Source organism: Colletes latitarsis, chromosome 1 (assembly GCF_051014445.1).
Source record: "Colletes latitarsis isolate SP2378_abdomen chromosome 1, iyColLati1, whole genome shotgun sequence".
Lineage (NCBI taxonomy): Eukaryota > Metazoa > Arthropoda > Insecta > Hymenoptera > Colletidae > Colletes > Colletes latitarsis.
The window spans coordinates 36,165,389-36,177,475 of NC_135134.1; the positions used below are offsets into that span (position 1 = coordinate 36,165,389).

Genomic DNA, 12,087 nt, shown 5'->3' on the forward strand with positions numbered 1-12,087 from the left:
TTCACGTTGAACAATTCGGCTGAAAAATTCAACAGATATAATTATAATACAAAATGCTGAAAATGTCTAAAAATTTAATCGCCATACTATACGTAACATTCGACTAATCCATTTTGTTACCTTTTTGACATTGAACAAATATTGCAACTTTGCTAGAAAAATCAAGAGATAGCATTTTTAAAAGGAATGTCTAAGACAACACAATTGTTTAAAACGATGTAAGTAATATTGGATTAATTCATTTTGCTTTTAATTATTCCAATCTTTTTGAAAAAATCAACAGATGCCATATTTTTCCTTTTAAATTTAAAAACTAACTTTCATTCAATTTGAAAACACCTAAACATACTCGAAATACAAAACTTCTTTCTTATTAGCAAAAGATAGAGTAACTTTAATAAACTGGAAAACAAACTGAATTTTATACAAATAAGGAATGTTTAGTATATAAATACAATTAAATGTGAATGTTGTTCGTATATATTAAATTCTATTCTCCTTTACTTTTTTATTAATAATGCTTGTAAATATAAACAATCAACATTTATGTTTAGCTCCATTTCTTATTTATACAAGTTCCAATTTGTTTTATAATTTCTAAATTCACTCTATCTTTCACAAATAAATATATTCTTCTTAAGATATGGAACGTAATAGCAAAAGAGAGAAGATATGCAATATCTGCAATATTATATTATAAAAATATTTTTCATGTTTTTATTCTACGATTTATGGATACCCATCGATCTTTCCATATTATTCGAATTTTCCGAAAGAAATTGTTCAAATTAATCTTTGAAGTTTATTTTGTTCTCACAGAATTAATAATAATTTTAAACCTTTGACTAGAAACATCAAGAATACACGCTGCTTCTCGTCTATCTTGTCTTAAAATATTCACAAACCTCCAAAGTATATTTATTCCAATCTAGCTGGAAAAGTCAACAAATACCATTTCAGTTAAAATCCCTAAAACAAGTTAACGGTTACGATTTGAATTGCTCACCGTGTTTAAATTCCAGTTCGAAAGTCTCGTTATAGCGATCTGGAGCGCGAGGTTGAACCCAAATTCTGGATTTCGGAAGAATGGTTCCTAGGAAGGATATCGTTAGACGTCGACGTCCGAATGAAACGAACCGCGGTCAGAATAGAATCCACGCGGTGCGTTTATTTCAGTGGAACGCAATCGAACGCGTTAATCAGCGATTGGCAGGTTACGTAGAGCAATAGGTATGTTAAGAGCTGCTGACGGACAGTTGCCTGAAAGCGCCCCATCACGTAGCCCCAGACACTTTATTTCACATAAGCGATACCAGCGACCCGATCGAATCCTCGAGGTAAGGTGTCAGACTTCTTTCAAACGACTTAAAAGCGATCGTTCGCGGCTTCTATCCGCGTAACACTGTCCCAATCGACCTTTCGTTGCTTCTCGGAACACTCTTTGTCACTTGAATAACTATGTTTCTCCAGAAGCAGTCAATCGGTAAACAACGATCGTTACACTGGCATTTTACTTCGAATTAAATCAGACGATAAACTCACAGCCACGAATTGGACGATTTATATTTAGACTGTGGATCTTTATGCAAATTCATATTTTTATTGATAGAATTAATGGAATGGGACCTTTGTAGCGGGTTGTCTCAATCCCTAAATATAATAATTCGTATCTTACTTTGAGTATTTCTTATATTTTTGCATATTAAGTGCATTCTGTAGTTTTCTGAGATATAAATGCATAAACATCCACAGTCGATTTGTATTCTTATAAATGTAATGGAATCGAATACTCTTTATTTGTTTTTACACGGGAGAAATTATACTTTTACGATTGCATCTCATTTCTATAATTGCACGTGTTCGACTAAACACTTATTCTACATACTTTTTTATCCCTTCAGAAATAAGTACTTTTTCTGGATAGATTTGATTAACAGCGTCGAACGACATGTTATCTAATTATATTTATCACGATATGGTAACATGTAATTAAACCGTTAATACGCTGTAAGTACACAGTAATAATTGTCTAATAGTGGTGTAATCATAAACTGTTTAATTATTGTGCAATTACACCACACGATACTGTAATTGTAGTACTGTAGGAAATCAATTCTGTTGATTAATCAAAATACCCATGAATAGACGTATAAATGCATATTTTTGTAGGAAGTAGATAGAAAAATACAACTTATAGTTAAACTGGGTTTGTCACTCGATGGGTTTACAACTGTATTTTTTATTCTGCATATTCTGCATAATGCATACAATTTGCATATTTCAGTTAAATGGCCTACACACGAATATGCTGTATATTTCCTCAATATGTAGCACATTTGTTTGAAGTACGATTCAAAAACCGCGAAAAGTTTGAAAAGTGTATTGGAACACTATTGGAGCATGTGTACAGTGAACAAATTAATATTGACAAATGAATGTCAAATTTCAACAACTGTTTCAAATTTAGTTTCTAAAATCAAGAGATTATACAGGGTGTTCGGCCACCACTGGGAAAAATTTTAATGGGGGATTCTAGAGGCCAAAATAAGACGAAAATCAAGAATACCAATTTGTTGATGGAGGCTTCGTGAACAGTTATTAACGTTTAAAGTTCCGACAGTATTGAATTTTTTTCTCGAAAATATGCAAGATTTCGAAGGTATGTCTATTCACCAAAAATGATTGTAATTGACTCCCGCAATTGAAAATAATTTTTCCAGAACAATCTGAAATATTTTTCTTCGCCGAAAAATTTCACACCTTCTCGAATTTTTTTCTCGAAACTGAGTAGAATTTCGGGGGTATGTCTGTTGACTAAAAATGCTTGTAATTGACTCCACCAACCAAAAATAATTTTTCCAGAATGATTTGAAACTTTTCATTTTCGCCGAAAAATTTAGGCACCTACCCCCTGTCGATTTTTCTTAAAAATTCCTTTTTCATGTTTAGTAATTTTGTTTAACACCCTACAGAAAAGTTGTCTAATACTTTTTTGTAGGTACCCATGAGCTCTACTTCAGAAAAAAATTTCATTGAAATATATTCACAATTGTAGGAGTTATGGTTGTTTGAAAATTGGACCATTTTTATGGAGTTTCTCTCATTTTGCGGGGTCAAGGACCAACTTTTCGAATATTTTTGCGATTTGTACATATTCTCCACCAAAATACGCGTAGTTTGCTTTTTTTAACATTAAAATCCTCCAATCCGTTCAGTAGTTATGACATTTTAAAGATTCGAATGAAAATTCGGGCAGACATTTCTGACCAGATATTATATTTTCGGTTAGGAATTTTTTTCTCGAAAATGCGTAGGATTTCGGGGGTATGTCTGTTGACCAAAAATGCTTGCAATTGACCCCTGCAACTAAAAATAATTTTTCCAGAACGATTTGAAATTTTTTAATTTAATTGTTAATAACTTTTTAACGAAGCCTCCATCAACAAATTGGTATTCTTGATTTTCGTCTTATTTTGGCCTCAAGAATCCTCTATTAAAATCTTTCTCAGGGGTGGCCGAACACCCTGTATAGTTTGAAATCGTTGTCTATCGCAGAACGAAATATAATATATTAAAACATTAAATTCTATGCCGTGAGGTACGTTAGTAATTATAATTACAAGTTTATATTATGTTGCTGAATTACAGTAAATTGGATAAAATATTTTCTTCACAATTTCGTAAAATGTGATAACGTTTTATTCATCGATCTAAATTTATTTCGATCGCAGTCAGTTTTAACACGGTGTTCTTTCTAAAAGTTTTAAAGATTTGATTTTTTGTAATTTGACAATCACGTCGTTGGTTTGCAATAAAGAAACGTTAAGTATGTTACTGTTTTAGTAACTTGAAAAATTAGAAAAATACCAATTCTAGAAAGTTCTAAAAAAATTATTATTAATAAATATGCAATTGAGCAAAAGCAAGTTACAATAAGTTAGACAATGTTCTACACGGTAAATATATATTTTTGTGCATGAATACACATTTTAAGTCCATGAATGATGTACGTTCTTTGCATATCTTATGTGCATAAATATCCACAATCTATTATACTAATGGAAAATATTATCAATTTATTTTGCAAACGTAGTTTCTTTCGCTCATAGGATAAGAAGTACAATCTAAACAAAATTTTATTATTGACAATAATACAATATTTAAGGTAAAAACACATAAAAATACACGACCATTGTTATCAATACAATTTTCTAGTTAAAGATGTCCCATGTTTGAAATAAGCCGTAAATTAATTTTGTAGCCTTTTTAGATTCAAGTTTCATTATGATATTAATATAAAATAAGCTATTCACTATCTCGATCTTCTTTTGATAAAATCAACAATAGCTAAAATTTTACTTAACTGATCACCAACCATAAGTAATTTTCTATAATTTTCAACTTTGACAATGACCTTTCAGCTGATAACGCTATATCCGACGTGATTAATAATATTTTTTTAATGAAGTACTATTGTAATAAATATATTATAATGTTTCAAATATTGTAAATTTCGATGAAATTATTTTTCACAGATTTAAATTTTATTATATAAATCAATTGCATCAAAGTTACCAACTAAAGTAAAATGGAAGTCTTAATTGCTTTTTAAGAATTCATTTCAATCTAGAATTATTAATATTTTGATGTCTTCATTCTAGCTAATGATATGGTATTTTTAAACATATGAATTACATATATGGTTGTCTTGTTCTGTGGTTAGCTCTGCTTAATTTTGTTTTGGTACTGTTATTAGATGCTCCATGTTCCATAATGGACTGTGATGATCAAAATTAGTTTTTACTACAATGAAACGTCAATTATTGCAGAAAATTCGTGCAATAATCGAGACAACCTATCGCTTCTTCTACATCTACTGCTTAACAACCATCCCCTCTAATTGTTAACAACGTAGAATGAATGAGACTGTGATGCAATAATTGCGATTATACTATATTATAAAAGAAGTTTCAATTAGAATATGCAATGCAAGGATAATAGAATTATGGTGTATTTATTTGTACAAAGAAATTAAAACGATATTTATTCATTCTCTTATACAGGGTGTTCCGCATTTCTCCGTACCCACTACAACAGTGTGTTCTTTCTACAAGTAAAAATAAGACCAAAGTGTTATATAACAAAAAATTCATAAATGTTTTAAGAAGTTACAACAAAAATATGAACTGTAATGTTGGTTTAGTTACTAAACAAACAAATTTACAAAAATTTTGTTTAAAGAGAGCAACTGCTAGTTGAGACACGAAAAAATATTTTTAACGTAGAATTATGTGGATAATTTAAACATTTCTTTATCAGAGTTTAGTTTCTATCATTTACCTTGGATGCTGAAGCATTCTCTCTTCGATGATAACTTTTTGTTGTCATAAAATTTTGAACTATTATTCAAGTTTATATTTAGTAAATTGCAAAGAAATTCACGGTATCGAATGCTTACAAAAGATTGACTTTACTTTATTATAAATTTTTTTCTTATTTTAATATCCTCAATCTCAACCGAGTTTCACAGTTCATATTTTTGTAATAACTTCTAAACAAAGCATTTATGGGTTTTTTGTTATGGAACATTTTAGTCTTAGCTTTATTTATAGAATACACTTTTTTTTGTGCTGTACATTCGTTCGCCAGGATGTTGATTTAAGAAACAACCTATTAATAAATTGTAATTTATAAATATATGAATGAAACTTAAATGAAAGTTAGTTTACAAATAAATCTAAAGTTTTTATCCGTTATTCGTGAATAGAATTTACTCGACTCTGATGGAATCCTAATATTATCGTATACTTTTTGTGTACAAGTTGTTGATTACAATCTGCTGGTATGGATTTTATAAATAAAAATAAGACAAAATTCAAGAGTAACGAAATCAAAAATCCAGTCGAGTAAATTTTTTACAATTTGTATTAGAAATTACGAATGGGTCATTTTGATCAGTTCGATGGTTCTAGGGTTAATTATAGTGTCTCTTTATAAGAGGAACATTTTTTTTAGCACTCCTGAAGGAACTATTCGAGGATGCCTTACGGAAAGTTGCACGTTATTCCGTTGAGCCTGTTCATCCTGATCCCAGTGACGTTTCTGATTACGTAAGTCTGACGAGGTACATCCTAGCATCGATAAGACACAACACTTCTTTTCTTCGTTTCGAGGATTGTCGGAAACTTTGAACCGGACATGATGTTTCGAGATTTTAAATACACATTTAATTTCGATGTGAACAGATATTTCGTTGCCGGCGGAGGCACAAATTCGAACAATGGTTGACGATGAAAACGAAACCGTAATTGGAATATCGAGAACCGATGGCCATCGATCAGTTTACGATCGATTAAGGCCACGGTATCGGAAACTACGACAGCCGAGCGTTTTGTTTCTGTTACCATGATGTAAATCACGATTATTTTGATTCATTATGCTACCTCACGCAGGCTTCGTGGGAAACGTTTTGTAAATACCCCTAATTTTAATACTGATTCGATGACTCACGACGAGATACTTTTACGAGATACTTTAACGGTTCTTTTAACCCTTTGCACTACCGAGAGTATTTATTAATATGAACGACCAGCAATGTCAAATTAAATCGTGTGATGTGACTTCTAAAAATAAAAAAATACTCTTCTTTCTACAAACATGTATATGAATACCTACGATTTAAATATTATTTATATATTTCCTAAATTTAATTTATGTTATCATAAATAAAACCTTAATCGAGCTATGGTGCGTATTATGTTTGTCGCCATAGCAGTGTCAGTGGAATGCAAAGGGTTAAATTGATATTTCACAAATTATTTATTCCTATTCAGAGACTGTTAGTTCGATACTAAAAGACTAATTTGTATAGTGATCTTACAATTGACTATGTGAGCGTTTCTTTCTAATTATTTAAATAATCGTACATAACAAATAAATAGCTTTGACATTTTTCTTAAAGGGGCAGGGCCCTTTGACGCGTTCAAAAGTAAAACATACTATAAATAACTGCAGAGACGAAAATAAATATTTGATTGATATAAGTTTTTGTGGTTCAATTTACCATAGTATGAGCTATGGAAAACAGCGTTAATTCTTTTAAAAAATGATCCTTGTTTGCGTTTGTCATCGCTTCCAGCTAATTTTTCAAAAACGGTGTGCAAGATATCCTGAGATCTAGCTAACCGATTTAATTACTTCGGAAAATATAAACAAAAAACATACAAATTTTTCGTTCAAATTCGACTTTTCAAATACAAATAGCTGCCATTATAACAATTTTCACTAAAACCAAATTTTTTGAATGTCAATCCCTAGAGAATATATTGCAGTTTCAAGTACTTTTTCAATTTTTGCTTCAGAACGATTTGAAAAACTTTTTTTTCGCCGAAAAATTTCACCACCTACCCGAATTTTTTTCTCGAAGGAGTGTAGGATTTCGGCGATATATGTATTCATCAAAAATGATTGTAATTGACCCCCGCAACCGAAAATAATTTTTCCAGAACGATTTGAATTGTTAATAACTTGTAGACACACTCATAGCGAAGTCAAATATTGAAGCTTGTGTTAGTATTCATTCCTTTTTCAAAAATTGTAATCTGCATATTTAGTGTTAACGAACATTGTTACTGTACTCACTTGTATTACTAGTGTATTCTCCTTGTATTATTTCTGTATTCTATATCATTGTACCCACTTATTCCTGTAAAGCGAAATAAACCCAGAAGGGTTTCAAATGCTCATAAATAAAAAAAAAAAAAAAAAAATACCTCTTCACGTGAAAATTTTTCGTGTTTCAGATACACTATTTCAGTACAGTGGGACCACGTGGTGCCAGGATTCCCATACATATCGGAAACTGGCACGTTGTCGCCGGAGTCGTGTATATTTGCCCAGTTCCTTAATATAGCCGCGCTGCTCCGTAAATTTCGATAAGTTTTGCGTTGGAACCAATCACCAGAAGTTCATGGAACTGCAAATAATGATAACTTGCGTTTCCTTTTAGTCGCCTGTTGCGTCTACATCAGACATCGACAAGTATCTCAATGGCACTTCGAAAGGGGCAGCGATCTCGTTAACAAAAAGATTGTTGTTGCGACGGCATGGTGCGGCGCTTTAGCGTGCTTTGGTCTCGATATTCTGGCTAATTTTCAAGAAGCTCGTGTCATTGCAGCTCACATGATCGGAGCAATGACTTGCTTCACGACTGGAACCGTCTACTTTTGCCTTCAGGTAAAATAGCTACCTCTGAAGATATTTAACCCACTCTAATCCAGAACCATCGCTTTTATGTGACAGTCGACGACCAAATTGAGACTGAATTACATTTTAACCCATTTGCATCATTAGCGTATATATACGCTCAATTTTCCTGGTCCATATCACTGGAGCGTATATGTATAAAAAGATAAAAGTTACTCAAAGTAATATTCATTATAAAATATATCAACCGTATTGAAATAGGTGAAGGTGGACCTTTTCGACAGATTCACAAAAGAAATATTCTATTGTCCTATAAAAAAAAAAATAAATGAATATACGTTACATATGAAATGAAGATATAATCAGTACCGTTTAATGTTTATCTGAATATTATTTTACAATGAGCTTAATGTTCTTTCAGACGTACTTAAGTCACAAAATGGTGCCAGCTGTGAACGGTAAAATCGTTGTTTACGTACGTGCGTGCCTTTCAGTTTCGACGTTAATTTTAACAGTAGCTACAATTGTCCCCGGCTATATTTCCATGTTAGACTTCCAAGGTAACTTTTCTACATTTCCTTTACACAAAAACATTTGTATAATCCATGATTGTGTACCTTTGCAGGCAACGATTACAAGAAATGGCTGCCAACAGACGGTGGCTGGGGTTGGCACGTTGCTAGCGCTATTTCCGAGTGGGTTCTGGCGATTGTCTACTGCGCTTTCCTCCTTACATTTGTACCAGAATTTCGTTCAATTAATTTCGAGGATCCTGTGGTCACGGTATACTCGTTACACTTTCTACTACCTTTACAATAATTACAAATATTCTCTTCCTAAAAATGTAATTTGCAACCTCTACTAACAGGGTGAGATCCAACTAACTCACATTGTTCAAAGCAGCATATTCAATTTTTCAAAATATCTACAAAACTTGTACAAAGAATATACAATGAGTTAGTAAATTAATCAACCATTAGTGAAACTACAATCGTTTATTTAGTTAGATGAACTATATTTTTTTAGGCAGAAATCAGGCAGTGCTCTGAATATTCATTATAATTCGAACTTGACTTCTAAATCTGAGTATCGCGTATCTTCCTTTGTTCATTATTATACAGGATGTTCAGCCACCCCTGAGAAAAATTTTAATGGGGGATTCTGGAGGACAAAATAAGACGAAAATCAAAAATATCAATTTCTTGATTGAGGCTTTGTTAAAGAATTATTAAACAATTAAATTAAAAAATCTCAAATCATTCTCAAAAATTATTTTTGGTTGCGGGGGTCAATTCCAATCATTTTTGGTAAATACACATACCTCCAAAATCCTATCTACTTTCGAGAAAAAAATTCGAGTAGGTACTAAATTTTTTAGACGAAATTAAAAAATTTCAAATCATACTAAAAAAATTATATTTAATTACAGGGGGCAATTACAATCATTTTTAGTCATTATACATATCCCCAAAATCCTACGCATTTTCGAGAAAAAAATTGTTTACCAAAAATCTAATGTGAGGCCAGAGAAATGCTTCCCTAAAATTCCATGCATATCTTTAAAACGTCATAACTTCTGAACGGATTGGACGATTTCAATGTTTAAAAAAGCAAACTACGCGTATTTTAGTGTAGAATATGCAGAAATTCCAATAATATTCGAAAAGTTGTTTCTTGACTCCGGAAAATAAAAAAAACCCCATAAAAATGGTCCAATTTTCAAACGTCCATAACTCCTACAATAGCGAATATATTTCAATGAAACTTTTTTCTGAAGTGGTGCTCATGGATACCTACAAAAAAGTATTAGACAACTTTTCTGTAGGCCGCCAAACAAAATTACTAAAAATCAAAAACTTATTTTGAAGCAAAATCGACAGGGGGTAGGTGCCTAAATTTTTCGGCGAAAAAAAAAATTTCAAATCGTTCTGGAAAAATTATTTTCGATTGTGGGGGTCACTTACAATAATTTTTGGTGAATAGACCTACCCCCGAATTCCTACTCACTTTCTAAAAAAAAATTCAATACAGATGGAACTTTAAACGTTAATAACTTTTTAACGAAGCCTCCGTTAACAAATTGGTATTCTTGATTTTCATCTTATTTTGGCCTCTAGTATCTCCCATTAAAATTTTTCCCAGGGGTGGCCGAACACCTTGTATAATAAAAAGCATTATACATTTGAATTCAAATTAGAGAGAGCAAGTTAGATTAAATGATTAAGATCGAAGAATGCGAAAAATATTGTATATTTAGCAAGATATTTTAGTTACGTTTCTATACAGGAAAAGAATAAGTCTTTGTTTGGATATAGGAAGAACAGATTGTTTATATTTTCCGGTGACAAACACGATCTTTTAGTATTTACTTTGTTGCTAATTGTAAAATTTTTAGTAATTTCCATTGTCATTATTATATGATGAAGATAATGTCATATTATATAATAATGCCATTGAGTGGACATTTGTCTATTTTACGTAAGAGTACTGTACATCGATGTTTCCCTGTACTAATAAATTTACTTATATTTGATTTCTTCAATCTGAATTTACATCTATAAGAAAAGCTTCACATTTGAAGAATCACAAATCAAAACTTACAATGAAAATTTTGAGTACTCGGATATCTTAGTAAGACTTTTACTTTTCACCCTTAACTAGTATATGCATATTAAAAAATAAAAAACAGCGACTTTCTTGTACAATTGCATTCAATCTATTGATTACCCACAAATTAAATGTGGTTGCTAGTATGAAAATTCACCACGATACCAGGTAAAAAAAAATGAAAATAAGACTGACCTCGCTCTATCGAGTGAAAAATTATTTAAACGAGAATAATCGGAAATCAATTTTTAACAAATGTTTGAATACTCTGTTTTCAGCTGATATACTTGGACAAGGACCAAGACATCAATAAGTCGTACAAGTTGGATTCACAGATTCCAGAATGATAAAAAACTTAAAACTGGGAAGCAAAACTAAATTCTGAGGTACATTACTTTTAAAATATTCCTTTATAAATCATTTGTACCGATTAAGCAGATTCAGGAATGTTAAAAAACCGAAAACTTAGAACCTTAAGTAAATTCTAAATTGCAGATAAAAAATTTCCCTTTTATGTATACGTATAACAATGTTAAATCTCAAATATGAGAACCCTAACTATTATTTTATTATTCAATTTAACTTTAGGATGACGTCCACTGAGATTGATTTATGGGAAAGTTCGAGACCCTTCCTGTAATTGAATTTTATCAGACTCGAATTACATAATTTTGTAGTATTTATAGAAGAATAATATTATTTCTAGAAAAACATTGATACATGACGGCTTACAATAAAATAGGAAAAATGGAAAACCCACTGCTTTCAGTAACAGAGTAATTTACTGACTTAATTCTTGCGTGATTATAATGGAAAGTTTATCCAAATGACGTACCAAAAATAATAAAATTAATGTGAAATTTGTCTTTGCGTCTGTTTACTCCCCATAATCTCCAACCTGTCCACACATTTCTTTTGAAAAAACCGTAAGTTCTTAACATTAGCCGAAAAAAGTTGAAAATTATTAATCTTGTTCAAAATGGCACGAAAAGAAATATCGAAAATTAATCTCTGCTCTAGTTACAATAGAAAATACTATCGACTTAAAAAATAGTAACATGTTAAAATAAACAAAAATTTCAGATTTTTTTAATGCATAATTGTATGACTTGATATGTGTATTGTATCAAGATTTAATATTATACATATACATAAGTGTAATATACAGGGTGAAGCACAAATTAGATCTCATAATTTTTCAGCCTCTTTCGATGATCTGATAAAAAAAGTTTTCTATCGAAGTTAATTAAATTTAAAAACAAAAAGATTTTCGAT

The 12,087-nt window shown here is 31.1% G+C and overlaps 1 protein-coding gene across 3 annotated transcripts; it reads left to right on the top strand.

The window, feature by feature from the left end:
• The first annotated feature begins 1,100 nt into the window (after window positions 1-1,100).
• On the top strand, window positions 1,101-11,670 carry LOC143343493 (DNA damage-regulated autophagy modulator protein 1-like). Of its 3 annotated transcripts, none has more exons than XM_076768464.1 (8): window positions 1,101-1,230; window positions 6,016-6,110; window positions 7,803-7,924; window positions 8,009-8,235; window positions 8,627-8,765; window positions 8,831-8,988; window positions 11,091-11,198; window positions 11,401-11,670. In XM_076768464.1, exons 2-7 carry the CDS (start codon window positions 6,040-6,042, stop codon window positions 11,157-11,159), a joined length of 786 nt encoding a protein of 261 aa, XP_076624579.1. In that variant the 5' UTR covers window positions 1,101-1,230; window positions 6,016-6,039; the 3' UTR covers window positions 11,160-11,198; window positions 11,401-11,670. The 3 variants fall into 3 exon arrangements, with proteins under 3 accessions (XP_076624579.1, XP_076624569.1, XP_076624583.1); XM_076768454.1 differs by having other exon boundaries at window positions 1,209-1,337; XM_076768468.1 differs by lacking the exon at window positions 1,101-1,230 and adding an exon at window positions 3,538-3,598.
• Window positions 11,671-12,087: the final 417 nt, after the last annotated feature.